Genomic DNA, 17,748 nt, shown 5'->3' with positions numbered 1-17,748 from the left:
ATGAGAGAAGCGAACAGGTTGGCCTTAATGCTTTTGTTTTAAAGTGAGAGTATAGAGCTGGTATTTAAACAAATAAAATTCGCAACTATTTTTCTGAAATGTCCTATATGAGGCGTTACGTTATTTACGTTAACATTATATACGTTAGTAGTAAAGATACGTTAAGACAGGGATTCCCTAGCATTTTTTTCTATCGACCCCTTATTTCTTCATCTATCCTTTTACATTTTTCTGTATAATATGCAGTATGCAACATAATGATAATGCAAATAATTGCACATAAATAACTGGAAGATAACAATTGTATTAAGAATATGAAAGAAAGTTTTGAAAAAAAAATGTTTTATTAGATGTTTAATTATTTTTGTATTATTATAATTATTATTATCGGTTTTAGAAATATAAACAAGTTTTCAGAAACAAAATCGCAGATTTTAAGTGCACAAAAGTTCGATTTTAATTAATGTGATGCATGCGCTTGATGTATCGATGCAATTGTTTTAATATTTGGCATAAAATTGCTTAACTGAATAACCTCGTTCAAACACATTCAACCTGGTTCTCGTTTTCCATTCTAGTTTTGCGTTCTTGATATTTTTTATTTCGTTTTCTTATATTCTGGTGTTTTACTTTTTTATATTGCACTTACTGCATAAAATATTTATATATATATATATATATTTTAATGTTATTGATTTGCAAAAATATATAACTTTAGTTTATTTTTCCCTTACGTTAATTTATATGATTTGTTCCTTATCACGGGATGTTTTATGTAAATAAATATGTAATTATCAATTTTATTAATACTTTTTGTAACTAATAAAATCTTGAGTATGCCGATCAGTTGTTGGTACATATTCGGCCAGCCCCTTTATTGACCCCTTTAAAACTGTATCGACCCACAGAGGTCAATACTGACCTCGTTGGAACCAATGGTCTAAGAGGAGGAAGGAAATATTACTTTCTTACAAACTTTTATTTCTTACAGTACAAATAATATCATAAAATGTCTGATATAGAAAGGATGAAAGCTCGTTATGTTAAATTTATCATATGGAAATTTATAAATAATTATACATGAAATTATAAAGTAATAGTCAACTTCGTGCTACACGCACTATAGCTACTCTGTAGCTGTCGGAAGCACTGCTGCAATAGATTTTTTTGCTAGAGTTCTACTAGTGAAAGTGAAACCCACGCAGTTTTCTTTAAAAATTCCTCAGCGAAATAAATCGCTGGAGTTCAGATTTTAAACTTTGTATCAATTTCTGGGGACTTGGAAATCCAAGAACACGATATATGGTCATCTTGTTGCACTTTGACGCAGCCAATAGTGAGAAACAGGTGTTTGAAAGAAACATATTGAACATATTAAACAGAAGTGGAGCACGAGAATATAATCATTTTCCCCTTTCTAAAAATTTTGTATTTCAGGAAATAAAATTTGATTAGCAATTTAAATATCTTATCTTCTTCTATTTGAAATAACATTTATTCTTATTTTATTTATTTATTTATTTATTTTTTATTTTACTGCATTTTTGCTGATGACTTTGCCCTGGATAGGGAAATAGCTCCCGCTCGCTTTGTCGTAATCTAATAATATAGTCCAGTCCTTCCGTTTGGATAGTTAGATTTTATTACTCAAATTTTAAAAGTACACTTTGTCTTCGTAAAATTGAATAGTAAATAATAAATTAGTATTTGACTTGCTTCTTTTTAATCATCATTTATTTATTCCTCCTCACACTGTTCCAATCATAATTATTATTATTAGGCAAAATAATATACACTAATGGGCAAAATTAGTAGCAAATTTCCTTATTTTGGTCGTAATTCTACAAAATATCAACTGGGAGACGTGAAATTCATGCTACAGTGGCATAATATAGTATTTAACATATTATACTTTAATATAATATTTTAAAGTATAGTAATAAAAACATGAATAGGACACATAGAGTACGGAACGTACAACAAAAGGTTGTATTGACATCATCGCGTTGGTACAAAAAACTGTCTATCCAAGAGGAATAACAGCTAACCAAAGAGCCTTAATAAGAGATATGACATCCCTTAACTGCAATGGTTGCGTTGCACTATCTTGAGATACTCAGCAGCAATTTATCTTACAGTTCTTGGGGGTAAGATTTCACATTCTTCAAGGAACATCTGTTTCGGTTGTCTGATGTTCTCCGGTTGGTGGATGGTACGATCGTGCCGCAAGGTGTCTCCCTAAAGTATCTAACACATCTTCAATGGAATTTAAATCAGAGAAGCTCGCTGCCCAGTACATTCTGTGGATATCTTCACTTTTGAGAGCAGTATGAGTCTTATGTGGCCTTGTATTATCATCCATAAAAACAAAGTCGGAACTAGTGGCACCCCCGCAAAAGACACACTTGGGGGGGATAACTGTCATCATCAAAGGAGGCTTATTTCCATTGATAAGATGTGTAGTCTTTGTGTGTCTACACCACTGCTACCGGTGCCGCTAGTCGGCTGCTGTCAATGGTATGCAGCGTGCAGGACGGCGGGCGAATAGGCCATCTTTATGAAATCGTTTGGCTACACTAAATCGGGAGATTAGTCTTCCGGTTGCTGTTCGCAACTGCTGAGCAATATTGCCCGCTGTCTGATTTCGATCTCTTTTGCCTGCAGGGTGATATTTCGGTGAGCAGTCACCGTTGGTTTCCTTAGTTGATCATCACCAACTTTTCTTATAACTGTATCTGTCGTCTGAAAGGCTTTCTAAGCATCTGAAACAACACTTTTATCAGTTCCCAATTAAGCGGCAGACGTCAAACTACACCCCTCTACAACCTTGCCAACCGTCTATCACGTATAAAGGCGCCTTGATGTTTTCTTGTAGTTATGCTGCACATATAAGAAGAATGCCTGGAAATACGCCTTTCGTACTTCTTTATAATTTGCCTTGCACCGTGCGAGCTGACTCCTCGTGTTTTGGCATGCTCTGACGTACCCATCAGATGCCATAGTACTGATATTTGCATATGCATCGCCTTTCTTGTCTTTTCATTGTACTGATCGCAAATCGCTTTTCAACAATTTCATAGTTGTATATTAAAAAATGGATTTATTACTTAAGTTTGGCACAATGTAGTATTGTTAAAAGAAAATGAATTGCGTTTTGAATGGCAAAAATTAAGCTCGTTCATAAGTATAAAGAATTAAAAATTTTTATAAGCCCTTCATGCAAAGAAAAATTATTAACTAAAGTTCTCTCAAAATAAAAAATTTTGCATTTGCTGTGTATCTTATATTATACAAATCTATCTAGTTTCCTCTTTTTGTTTTATACTTTTTAATCTATCTGCATAAAATTAGGTAAGCAGCATTTGAATGAAAATAATGAATTGAATTTTAATGTAACATCCAGAGCTTTATATTTTAATATACTGATGGCTCAATAAGATTGTTATTTGTACTGCTACTGTTATTATTATTATTGATATTACTGTTATACAAAGTTAATGTTAAATGTAATACTCTTTTCTTCTATTTCTTAAAGGCTTTCCGAGGGAGTACGCTTGCGTTTCCCGAGGACAAAGCGACGCCTTCCTCAGTGTATCATCATTGGGGCACGCAAATGCGGGACTCGGGCATTGTTGGAGTTCCTCAACTTGCATCCAATGATTCAAAAAGCAACAGAAGAGATCCACTTCTTCGACGATGACGATAAATACTCCTTAGGACTGGACTGGTACAGGCGTCGGATGCCTTACTCCTTTCCCGGACAGATCACTGTGGAGAAAAGTCCAGCTTACTTCATAACCCCATCAGTTCCGGCTAGAATCCGAAAGATGAACCCATCAGTCAGGCTACTGCTTATAGTCCGGGAGCCGGTTACGAGATTGATATCGGACTACGCACAGCTGGCCTCCAACAAAGCCAGAAAAGAGAGAACGCTGGCGTCTTTTGAAGATCTGGTGCTCCGATCTGACGGAACGGTCAACACGGGCTACAAAGCTGTACGAATTGGCATGTATTCTTTATTTTTCCCCCGTTGGCTGAGGACGTTCCCTAGAAATCAGATTCACATTGTCGATGGCGACAATCTTATCGTGGATCCTTTCCAAGAGATTCAAAAAATTGAGGATTTCTTAGGTTTGGGCCACAGGGTGCTGAAGAAGAATTTCTACTACAACGAGACAAAGGGATTTTTCTGCGTGCGAAATGCAACAGCTGATAAGTGTCTGAACGACAGTAAGGGCAGAAAGCATCCCTCTGTTTCTCCAGAAGTGGTAAGAACTCTGAGGAAGTTTTATGAGCCACACAACCGCCATTTCTTCAGACAAGCTGGTATTACTTTCAACTGGCCTACTGAATAAGAGAATGCTGTCACTGAGTTTAATATAGTTGTCCTACTAACCACCGTTTAAATTTTTCCTAGAAAACATTTGGTCTTCAAAGAAATATTTCTGTGTTATAACCAAGAGAGAAGCCTTTCAAAGCAAGATCATCTATCTGTTTGCCCACGATCTCAAATGCTCGAAATGAATTTTTGAATATAATTGTATGATCTATCAAAAATCATAATTTTATAACTTAAGATACCTATACTAAGTTAATCGAAATTCTGGAGGAACATTCATAAAATCTACCGCTGTATAACTACTGAGAATGATTCTTAAACATAAATTTGGTGGAAATCACGCAGAGATAAAACTGTGGCTGTCAAATTTTAATAGTTTCTTCTGTTAAAATGCATTTCTTTTTATTAGGTATTCTAAAATAGTGGGAAAGATTATCAGTGTTAAGCATATAAATTCTAAACCACTTCTTGTGTCTTTTATTAGCTGGTTTACCAATGTTTCGAAATTACCAACCTTACAAAACACGCTACTATCTTTGAAGTAAAATTCCGAAAGCTTTGTGTTTCAGATATCTATTGTGATGAGAAATAAAAATATAAATACTTACTGTGAAGATAACACAATAAATGTGCATGCCATTTTTCTTCAAATGGCATAAAACTCCTTATTTTTATTTGAAACTGTGCTAAATGCTAAATTATCATATAACATTTACTTACAAAACCTGTTTAACAACATCAACTGATACAGAATTGTTTTACATGCTGTATAAAACAGACCTCGCGAAAAGAATAATATTGAATACTTTATTTCATGTACACAAGAAAATGTTTTCATTTACAAAAACAGATGTATATCAAAGCAATAATTTTAATACCTACTCCATTCTTTCTCTAAATGTTCTATATCCCATTTAATTTAGAAAATACTCTTTCAGCTAACCAAATTTGTTCTCTGAAATCACTATCAAACACTAAACAGCCGACTTTAAGAGTTTAAGTAATTGAGCCATCTTCATTATAATAAAGGAATAAAAAACCTGTTACAGATATTTGAAACTGCAAACGCATTTCTGATACACTAATAGAGCTGAATTAATAGCAGGGACCAAAATACTCCTCAATTACTGCTTTAGTGTTCTTGTGCATTAAGGGTTCTCATAAAAAAAAAAAAAGAAATATTTATCTCTTGCTGTGCATTAAGCCAGTGAACTTAATCACTTTAATCCACATCTTCATCACTTTTAATTGCGCTCTTCTGAAAGCTTCATTAATAATTTTTTATGTGCAGTTAAAGAGGAGGTATATAATTTGTTAATGAGAGCTGTAATTCAAATCAAGGTTTTTCATTAGTTATTTCTGTCAACTATGTGTATTAAACGTGCATATGACGTACTAAGAAATATCTTTCATTATTCATGGAAGTTTTAAAAAATATACTTTGAAATGCAGTATATTTTTGCTTAAATTTATCGCTTTGCATTTTTAAAAAAGGATGAATATTTTATGAAATGGTACTATCAGACGAATTCCAAACGCGAATTTTTCATAGTTTTAGCTTTTTAAATGGGTAATATACTATAGATAAATGCTCAAAATGTTAGATTTAGGGTAAGCATTGCGACTATGGTGTTGAAATTATATGCTTTGTGAACAACCGAAAAATTTTACATGGATACTTAATTTGAAGAAAGCCTCAGTGCTAAGAGATGAATGCTGCTCATCGGTATTTGTAGTTGTTGGAAATAATTTCCTTAAAAAAAAAGTTATTATAGTCAAATTTTAAAATTGGTGGTGGATCTTAAAATTCGGTTTGTCTGACTGTGCGTAAAATACAGGGTGTTTATAAAGTCCTGGACCCATTTTGGTGTTTAATAACTCATAAAATAATAAAGATAGATTAAAATTAATAACATAAATGGTTAGATAGACTCAAAACGTTTCATGACCCTTGTCAATGAACTTCCACGTGTGCCCCCTTCGTCGTGCGGAGAATATCAAATAGATGTTCAATTTCACGCCAGGTACCGGCAAGCGTGTCGGCATCCACAGAGGCTATTGCGGTTGTAATTCTGGCTTTTAGGTCATCAATATTCGACACTCTCCTCCTGTAAACGTTGTCCTTTACAAATCCCCAAAGGAAAGAGTCCAGCGGCGTTATATCAGGTGATCTGGGTTGCCAAGGAATTGGACCTCCTCGTCCAATCCATCTTCCTGTAAAATGGTCATTCAAAGAACTGTGAACGATGGTACCCCAATGAGGTGGTGCACCATTTTCTTGCAAAATGACATGTGGCTGAAGCTCTTCTAGTTTTGGAAATACGAAGTTTCCCAACATGTCTAAGTATACGACTGATGAGACCGTCTTTTCTGCAAAAAAAAAGGAAGGCTCAATGACTCTATCGTGCATTAGTCCACACCACACATTAACCTTTGGAGAATCCCTTTGAGCCTCACGGTATTCATAAGGGGTTTTCAGATCCCCATATGCGCACATTATGGCGATTAACAATGCCAGAGAGATGCCAAAAACAAAAGAGAGAAAATGCAATTAATAAGCAGACGATATTTAGAAAAGTACAGATATTTAGTATGGAAAATTAAATTATCTGAAATTAACCACACGCGCAGACGATATTTACAAAAAGGTAGTTAAACCTGAAAAGGAAAATATATAAGTTATTCCATCAATAAATGCCATAAGTTTGTTTATATCTTCATTATTTTATGAGTTATTAAACATCCAAATGGGTCCGGGACTTTATAAACACTCTGTATTATGCGATACTTGTTTGCCAAATGTCAGTAGGGTTAGAAGATATGAAATGATTACTTGTTAAAATACAATGAAAAAGAGATTTTTAGAAAGAATCAGAACGGTATCACGTAATAGAAATGAGCGTAAGTTCCTGTTTGTATTTTTCAAAACAATAAATATAGCAAATGGAATACCATAGCAATGTGAATTTTAAAAGACGGTATAAACATTACAGGAATGTCGTATACATTCTTATCGAAATATTAGTAATCCACTATTAATCAATGTGACATATCACATTAAAGTTTTTTTTCCGAGAATTGAAGATGATTTTTATTAGTCACATTAACTAATGGTTCAAATTACAGATTGAGATAAAATGTGAAAATTACCTAGATTTTTGAAAATAATAATAATGTTAATATTCTTAAAATCTATATTTTCTCTTTATTTTAAAATCTCTTATTATGTATCATATTGAAACATCATCAAATTAGTATTCTACATAGAGATTTCTACTTCCATACAGCAGACTGCTAGATAACTCTGTTGCAGTCGCTAACGTAGAATAATAAACAGCATCAAACAAACACAAATTATTTAAAGTTATTTTTCAACTAAGTAAAGACATTAATATGGAAAAAGGAATTAAATCAAATTCACTATTTCAATGAGAACAAACGAAATTTTACGTGATAGTAAAAAAAAACTCTTAAAATTCAAATAAAGACAGAAGAAGGATAATTGAAAGAATAAATTTCCATGTGCTTTTATCATCATCGGGAAGCAGTTAACGAACATTTAAAATCAATTTGAGATTTCTGAAACTTAATAACTAGGAGTTAACCAAACATTTCTCAAGTCCCATACGCTTGGTTTCTTTTTATCACTTTTCGAAACTGAATTGCAGGCCAAAAAAATATGCACAATATGAACGCTGTCTTTGCTAAGCTTATTTTTTCCTTAATTAAAAAGAAAAAAATTCTGAAGTGAAATTAAATTATTTCTTTTGAATAACGCTTGAAAACTTCAACTGAATTTAAATTTTTAAATTTAAAATTAATTTTAATGGCATCTTAAAATTTCACACAGAAATTTCTTCATTTCCTTATTTAAATTTATATAATAATCTTATAATATATGTTGAGTAAATGATGATTTCGAGTAATCCATGCTCTGCCACCTATACAGCTGCTTGAGCTAAAATAAAAAGAATAAATAAATAAATTAAACAAGTTTTTCATGCTTCCTGTATTTTGTAATGTTGTAGACTCATGGGAAAACAATATTCTTTCGTGTGAATTAACTTTTCATTATATCAGATTTAATGTAAGAAAGAACTTTTAAATTTTCTTGTCTTTTCTTAATTTGATCGTTGTTACCTAAAAATATTAACATTTTAACTGCCTAATGAATATTAACTTAATGTTGTAGACTCATGGGAAAACAATATTCTTTCGTGTGAATTAACTTTTCATTATATCAGATTTAATGTAAGAAAGAACTTTTAAATTTTCTTGTCTTTTCTTAATTTGATCGTTGTTACCTAAAAATATTAACATTTTAACTGCCTAATGAATATTAACTTAATGTTGTAGACTCATGGGAAAACAATATTCTTTCGTGTGAATTAACTTTTCATTATATCAGATTTAATGTAAGAAAGAACTTTTAAATTTTCTTGTCTTTTCTTAATTTGATCGTTGTTACCTAAAAATATTAACATTTTAACTGCCTAATGAATATTAACTTCGTTGCAGACTTTTGCAGAATAAATCATTTGTTATAAATTAATAGCGTAATTGTAATTTAACCGGCTTATGGCACACTTATGAATTAATATTGTTCGACAGTGAGAAAATAACTCTTCTTGCCAAAATAATAATTTAAGCAATCTTAAGTTAATAGCTCGGCGAAAATTAAATTGCTACTTAATTAATACACTTCCGTGCAGTATTACATTTTAAGCATGTATTCATATTCAGTCACAAGCTTCTTACAATGTACAAAGCCAAAACATTTAACTATTTTCAAGCAAATTCTTGTTATCAAATATTTGGTTTAATGTTTTTAGGTGCCTAATGTTTTGTAATTTATCATGCTTTATTTAAAGTTTATCAATAAAAAATATCCATTATATTTTTATGTAACTAGATGTTTACTAAATAGCAGTTCCAGGAACGAATTAATCTGTATTAAATTTCAATTAAATTCTTGAAATAATTTACCAGCAAATACTAAGTAGTTAATATTTCGTTCGTGCTTAAGGTACACTTTGCAAAAAAAAAATATAGGACAATTATATATCTTCCGTTGTACTGGGCCGATTAATTTGCGTTTTCCGTATCTCGAAGCACGACTTAGAATATATATTAGATTTATAAATAGCATTCTTCTAACATAGGTATTTTAACACAAATCATATTTTTCTGAAATGACATACCGATTTTTTTCATATTTTGATTCTAAGACTCAAATTATGCCTAAATATTAAATTTTATAAAATTTGGTGAGAAACTTACAAAGAAATTTAAAAGTTTATCTTGGAGCAGTTTTCTTTGTTTGTATTACGAAGCGATTAACGATACGAATGCGTAGTTCGAAAGGCGAGTAATAACTTGACGATTCTTGTTCGAACGAAAATACATGACGATATCTTTCATTTATAATTAATGAAAACACCAAAAAATATCACAGTAATTCAGACACATCGCTACGGCGAACTTACAGTTTCATAATGTAAAAACACAGAAGAATTCTTTCAGCGCAACAGCGCCCTCTGTACTATGAAAAGTTCTAACAGTTTGAACCAAGAATAATTCAATTGGTAGAATTCCTAATTTATGGTAACATATTTTTCTTTCCCTTTTCATTGTGTACGAGCAGAAAGAAAAAAAAAAAAAAAAAAAAGCTGCGTTGTTCATTCTTTCAAGCAATTTTACCTAAGTTCGTAAACCACATTTGGCGTCATTATCGCTTATAACAAACATGCTTACTTTCAAAACGCGCCAGTGTATAAACTCGCATATATCTTGAGAAATTTTGGATAAAAAAAACTCTATTTTTTTGCAGGTATGCCTAGAAATATATCTACTTTAAGGTGACGATAAAAGTTTTATAAGTTTATAAGATTCTCACTAGTGTATTTCTCAGTTACTGTAGAAAGTGACGAATCTTAAGAACTGGTTAGCGAATAATCGCTTAAGTTCGTGTAACAAGAAACAACAAAATGGAAGTGTAGCTAACCCTTTATTATTCCAATAAGATTTAACAAAACTCCGTCTTGAAGTGTACAATAAAAGCCTACACTTGGGCTTGAACTTAAGAGACTAAGAAATAAACTAAAACTAAGATTAACTAAAAGAGATATAGCCGAAGCTATCAAGATTCTGGACTAGTTGGCCTCTTAATTCCATTTGACTACGAAGCTTATCAAGGGCCTGAGTACGGCCGAGCGTAATAACAGCTTTGATAGAGAGTAGCCAAAAGGCAGACGCGCGCAAATCAGAAACACTGATCCTCTCTAACTCAGCAAGTAGACTTCGCGGTTTAAATACTGCTCCTCCTCATTAAGTATCAGAGTGATTCCAAAACTACGTTCTGGCCGGAAGTAGTAAGTTGAAGTTAAGAATTTGACAGGAAAGGAACTTAAAATTTAACTGTTAATAAAATTAACATATTCCTTACAAGTTATGATTCAAAAATGTTTTCAAAAAATTTATAAAAATTACTAAAAAATATAAATTTTAAAAATAAATCAGAACATATCTGCAAATTTCATTTGGATTGAATCTAAACTTCGAATTGTGAAAGAAGGGCTCAAGTAAGTTTGACTAAAAAAAAGAGCTATTGGTAAATATATACCAAATTCAATTAACACTGAAGAGCTAAAATTGTGAAAGCTATTTTTTGAAAAACTACTCGTGCGGTTTTACAAAACTTTGGCTTAATTTGAGACGTAGAACCGAAGGTATGGAAAAAAAAATAGGTATGTCTATCCAAAGAAGTCCAATTTTGTGTTAGGATACCTACGTTAGAACAATGCGATATATAAATCTAATATATATCCTAAGTCGCGCTTTTGAAACATAAAAAACACAAGTTAAATTTCGTCAATAGGCCTAGTAGGGGGGGGAAACGAAAAATATAGAACTGGCTGTAACAGCTTTACATATTATTAAAATCTTGTAGTTTAAATAATTTAATTAGATGAACATTAAGGTATTTGTGAATGGCAATATTTGAAACCAGACTCGAGTGCCACGTGCGACTCTCGCACGAAGAATGTAAATTATTTTTAAATGTTAGAATATGTTTTATTTTCTTGTTTTGTATGTCGCCATTTTGAGTGTTAAATAAAAGTTATTGCTGTGTTCCATCATTGGAGTTGCTTCATGTTGCCAAAGAAGTATCACATGGCTTTTTTTCTTCTTCTTTTTTTATGTAAGTTATTAGGTGTTATTATTAAAATGCAGAACATAAAACATCATAAATGTTTAATTAATATGTGTTAATTAAATGTGTATTAAATGCTAATTAAATGTCTGGCGGATTAATTGCTATGCTTAATAACTCATGAACTAAATTTTAGGTGGTTGTGTGGATAACTATATTTCAGTCATACAATGCTGAAATGGCATTAAAAAATACATATCAAATGAACTATTTGTTGTAAACTTTCGGTAGTACTTTAAGAGTAGTTTGTGAAACATACATTTCTTGTCGAACATATTTGTTAGTGTTTGAAAATACAATATGTATAAGTTATTTCTCTGTGAATTTGCTCTCTAATCTACGAATGTTGAGTGATAAACTAAGAGAGATAACATTCCTGTTAAGATTATTTGAAAGTTTAGCATTGTTCTTTGAGTAAAATAAATAGTTTATGCATACAAAATGCATTTTAATCCCACTCAGATCTGTCGTTGCATTTTTTGCAGATAATATTTACATTTTTATGTTCTAAATTGTTCATCCTGTATGCTATTTATTGTGTCGTTGATTCACTAAATTTATTTTTCTGAATATTGAAGTGAAATAAAAGTGTTTTATTTATTGGACTGATTTTTTTCTACGCCTATTTTTATGCCTAAGTTATTATCTCCACAATTTCTTCTTAATTTTGTCATAATTTTCTTAATCATTATTTATTAACACACTTTTAAAAATTCATAAAAACAGTTCTGCTGCTAATCGATTACGTAACAGTAGCAGTTTATTGCGTTGTATGAACACAATATAAAATTGTTATTTAATTTTAGTTTTCGTAAATAAGCCAGTGAAACAGGCTTTTGCTCATATTACAAGTAAATAAACATACTTTTGTTTTTATTATAAGAAAAATAAATATCATTAAACTAAAAACGGGCAAAATAAATTTGTGATTAAAATTAAAGAATAGTTTGGATAATCTGAATTAATTTTTAAGCTTCTAAGAAATATTAGAATTAAAAATATTATTGCACTATTACATAAATTCCTTGTATTATATATAGGCCCACCAGAGGCCGAGCAGTTAATGCCGCTGAATACTGGTAGTTCGACCTCGGTTTGAATCCCAGTGAATGGGTTGGCTGCGTGGTTCGTTTTTGTGGTTTTCGACGTGTAATGTAACTACGAGTAAGTTTTCCTTAAAACGTCCTCCACGAAGCATCCTTCCCATAGGCAGATACCCCTCGAGTTGCTTTGCTTTAATCAATTAACATAACCTAATCCTGTGTTATATAGAAAAATTCTCTCTGAAAGCATCAAGCTTACATACGATACATTTATGTAATCAACTACTATGAGAAGCAGAATCATCTATGCCAATTTTCTGGAACTTTTATATGACGAGATAAAATATGTTAACTACAGTTAAACCACCACCCTGATCATGATAGTGATTAGCGCTGCTCTCTGCCCTGTAATAGGACCCGGGCATGAATTCCAGATATGGTTTCAGTGTTTCTAAATGTATAGTGTCTATGTGACATGGGACACTTAAAATACTGGAAAGCCGAAAGTCTCCTCAAGTGATGGTATGGAAAAACGGCTAGGAGATATTTGGATCCATCCTGCGAGGTATTTTCTATCAAAGTTGGGATGGGACGTCCTCTTTTCCGCGATAGAAATTCAGGCCTCCTTTGTAGTGCGCCAAGGCAGACAGCTAATTGGCTGATGGGTTTGGCTTTTATTGACAACTGCGTTAAGGTTGCTAGTATCCGGTGTTTCCGACGTGTACACCACATGACTTCCTTGTACGGAATATTAAATTATACGCATTTTTCCTGCCTTTCATTTAAACTTATTTCCTCGAATTTCATTAGAGATAGAGATATATTTCTCACCCAATTAAGTTCTCACTTGGCGACAAGGCAAAAATACATAAAAACTCAAAATAACTGCATTAAAAATTTAAAAGTATAGAAAAACATAAAACACCAAATACAGTTAAAACAATTAAAAAAAATTTTTTTTTGCAATTAAAATTACACTTTCTAAGCAAAAGCAAGCAATTCGGCCAGCGGGCGAGAAGGCAGATTTTTCGATGCACAAAACTGAAAGTTTGCTTTGGGTCTCACTCGGCCCAAAGAAAAAAGAAAAAGAAAAAAAGAAAACACTGAAGGCCTAAAATCTGATTTAATTTGTTGTGGCCGCGATGCTGAGTCAATATATGGGATAATTTAATAACTTAAATTATAATTCCAGAATGGATTAAGCATAATTTCATTCGCAATAATAAAAGAATACGTTACTTTATTGTTGCACAGCTTAGTTTCTCTACATCTCTTAGTTTCTCTTAGTTCTTTCTTTCTTTCTCTTAGTTTCTCTTAGTTTTCTCTGTATTGGCAACAAATTCACTATTCTGCTAAGTTTCAAATATAAACAAATAGGGCTGCTATAGTAAAAAAATTAGGCTTAGCCACACTTAAAGAACTTTTAAATTGTTGATAATTCTACAACTATAATATGCAGACTAACTAAAGGCATAAAAACCTTAACCGGAAGATAAAAACAATATAAATTAATCATTTTTAAAGCAAAAAATCCGCAGTTTACAAACATGTAAGAATAAAGAAACTGAGCTCAATGAGCCGAGTAACAGAGTGAATATACATATATATATTGGTGCGGCCGATTGCAACCAAAATAGGAGATACACATCTATATGTTATAGCAGTCCTATGTACAAAATTTCAACGTACATACGTACAGACGCCACGAAGAAAATCTCTTCTGATTCCATTTTAAATCAGTTTTATAATTCGTTTGGGAAAAAAGAGTTATTTATTCTGTCCTTACGTATAGATGTCACGCATAAACATCGTTAAATTACATTCGATGAATATATTCGATCAAAATGGATATATTCATTGAAATATAATACCCGAAATTTTTCGCGATTACAGTACTTCCTTTTTATTTCGTACAAGGAAGTAAAAAATAATAATAAAGCATGCTTATTACTGATAGCACAGCAATATTCACCCATTTTTACATTTTATAAAATATCATATAAAACCGTCTTATAGATGAAAAGGTGTCATTTAAAAATACAACATATAACGTATAAAATTCTATTTATAAACGGAAACTGCATAAATGCGCTGTTCTATATACATTGCGCGTATATAATATCACATAAGAGCAAACTATGTAATTAAATATCAGTGTATAATCTAGTGTATAGCAACGTTTTGTGAAATTCTTTAGAAACATGAATACAATTTTGATTCTACGCAATAATGTTAAATGTTGGTATTAAAAAATGTAAAATTAAAAACTATCAAATGCAAGAAAAGCTAAACCACCAAATGCAGTTAAAAACAGAAAACAATTTTTGCAATTATAAATTAGAGTTTCTACGGGGGAAAAAAAATCTGAAATGTTTCAGATTTTAAATTATGACTAAAGGGGCTTTTTTTTAACGTTTTGTATGTTACCTTTATTTATTAAACATCATGTTCTTTGCACTTAAACCATAAAATTTAGTTCAATAGCAATGTCGCAAAATAATTTTAAAATGAGCATGTCTTTAGAATTTCCGATACACAGTCTCAAGAGCTGGAGATAAAAAGGTTTTTTCCCCCCGTAGAATGTTGCCATTGCTCGCTTTTAAATCGTTGAGTTTGTTACTCAAAAGTTCATTAAAGGTTTACAAAATATGAAATTGATAATAAAACATATTTCAAATTTCAAATTTGGGATTTCAGATGCCCATATTCGCTGCAGGATTACGTCATTCAAAATTGGATGGCTCTAGATACCGTTGTTTTATCACAATGCGAGAAATACACGTACATTGATGCAGACTTTTCGTTATTTAATTTCTTCAAATATAATGCAGGGCTCTAACATTTTGTGGCAACAGTTTGAAAAGTGAACCGACATTTATAGCCAAAACGAATGCCAAAACGCCGAAACGAAAGTAATAGTCCTTCGGGACTCAAATCCCTTTGCACTAAAAACAATTCGCCCAATGAGCGAAAAGATAAAATTTTCGGTGCACAACAAATTTAAATTAACTTTCTGTCCCATTGGGCAAAAAGACACCGAACTTGGTGCATCAACTGACTTGAATCTCTATACTACTAAGAGTTTCAAATGCAAACGCCTACACGTTAGGCCTATATATATATATGTATACAGTTGTGGCCAAAATTGTGGACACTTTTGGAAATTTTTGTATTTTTGAACTTTGTATGCTTATTGATAATATTACGTTTCGCAAAATGCAAACTTGTATATATCATTTTAAAGAGAATTTATTACTGAATTCAATACAAAACACAAAATTCAATTATTTGCAATACAAAAAAAAAGTTATATGTACTTTAATACAAATAAAAAACACAGCTATGAAGTGGTTTGTAATGTCTAGCTTTCCTGGCCGATCACTGTTCTTGTTCTGAGAACCAATCAAATGTTAGTAACTGCCAGTAGAAGCTGACATCTGGAGTCCGAAAGTTTTGTTTACGATATCAGGAGACCAATTAAATAAAAAAACAGAGAAGGAAAAGACCGAAAAAGGTGCACCACATCTATTGATGACAGAAGAATAAAGACTATGTCTCCAAGATAGAAAAATGTCATCAGCGGCCATCAGAAGTGATCTGAATGATGCTGGTGTTTCTATCAGCTCAAGAACAATCAGGATAAGATTAACAGATGTTGGACTGAGAGGTAAAATTCCGCGAAAAAAGCCTTATCTTAATTTTCAGCAACGAAAAAAAAAGACTACAGTGGGCAAAGGAACACATTAATTGGACAGATGATCAGTGGTCACAAGTTATATGGATAGTGATGAAACTAAGATATCGTTATTCGGTAGTGATGGGCGAAAATATGTAAGACGTAGAATAGGAGAAGAGCTATATCCTGACTGCATTCAAGCAACTGTGAAGAACCCAGTTAGTGTTATGATTTGGTCATGCATGTCAGCAGGTGGTATTGGTCGCCTTCATGTCATCGATGGGACACTGAATGCCAGAAAATACATTGACACTATTCTAGAACCAAAACTTCTACCTTCCATCAGAGATCTCTTTCCCAACAATGCTTCGTTTATTTTTCAGCAGGATTCTGCTCCTTGCCACACGGTCAAAATATCGAAAGAGTGGTTTCGTACAAAGAGCATTAAATTGTTGTCATGGCTAGGAAATAGTCCTGACCTCAATCTATCGAAAATTTGTGTCACCGTTTGAAACCTCTTTTCCGAACGATGCGCCCATCAAATAAAAGGGAACTAATTGAGGCTATAATTGTTTCCTGGCATCATGTAATAACGAAAGAAGAGCTTAAAACTCTTGTCAGCTCAATGAAACGTCGATGTGAAGCTGTAATCAAAAATAAAGGGTACCCTACTAAGTACTGATAACTCACTGCAATCATTACTATCTAATGTATATCGATAACTATTATCGTTTAACATTTTTTGTATTGCAAATAATTGAATTTTGTGTTTTGTATTGAATTCAGTAATAAATTCTCTTTAAAATGATATATACAAGTTTGCATTTTGTGAAACGTAACGCTTTCTATAAGCATACAAAGTTCAAAAACATAAAAATTTTCAAAAGTGTCCACAATTTTCTCCACCACTGTATGTATATATATATATATATATGTATATATATACATACAGTGGTGATACCTATATGCATACCTATATGAAACAATTATATATATATATATATATATACGGAACTGCACAGTTGCATGTTATAGCAGTGAAATATACTAAATTCCAACGTACTACAGCTATAATCGTTTTAGAGTTATGAGAAATTCTTACATACTTACGCATTCTTACATACTTACATACTTACGCACGTACAGAAAGACCGAAAAGAAAGAAAGACCTTCTGAATCAATTTTACACTCGGTTTTGAAAACAAAAATAGTTCTTTATTCTGTCCGCATGTACAGCAAAAAATGTCAAGCAAAAAATCATTCAAATGAATTCGAGAGTGGTCAAAATGGATACTTTCGTTGAAATATGATACCCGAAATTTTTTTGCGATTATACAATATTTCCTTTACTTTGTACGGCCCACCAGCGGCCGAGCGGTAAAATCGCTGAACACTGGTAGTTCAGTCCGAGGTTCGAATCCCGCGAACGGGCTGGCTGCGTGGTCGTTTTCGTGGTTTTCCCCATGTGTAACGTGTA

General features: G+C 32.2%; 1 protein-coding gene across 5 annotated transcripts in view; it reads left to right on the top strand.

The window, feature by feature from the left end:
- LOC118183954 (heparan sulfate glucosamine 3-O-sulfotransferase 1-like) overlaps positions 1–12,157 on the top strand; it is a 522,588-nt gene extending 510,431 nt beyond the window's left edge. For all 5 annotated transcript variants that reach the window (XM_085824266.1, XM_035353571.2, XM_085824267.1 and 2 more), the window contains one exon: positions 3,536–12,157. In XM_085824266.1, the coding sequence (XP_085680392.1) occupies positions 3,536–4,355 (820 nt within the window). In that variant the 3' untranslated portion in view covers positions 4,356–12,157. The remainder of the gene's footprint in view (positions 1–3,535) is intronic.
- Positions 12,158–17,748: the final 5,591 nt, after the last annotated feature.

This window comes from Stegodyphus dumicola, chromosome 9, assembly GCF_044657685.1.
Source record: "Stegodyphus dumicola isolate Sdum_Otavi_A_Nest chromosome 9, ASM4465768v1".
In the NCBI taxonomy this organism is placed as follows: Eukaryota; Metazoa; Arthropoda; class Arachnida; order Araneae; family Eresidae; genus Stegodyphus; species Stegodyphus dumicola.
Note: the sequence above shows the minus strand (reverse complement) of the source record. Positions and strands in the feature narration are given on the sequence as shown.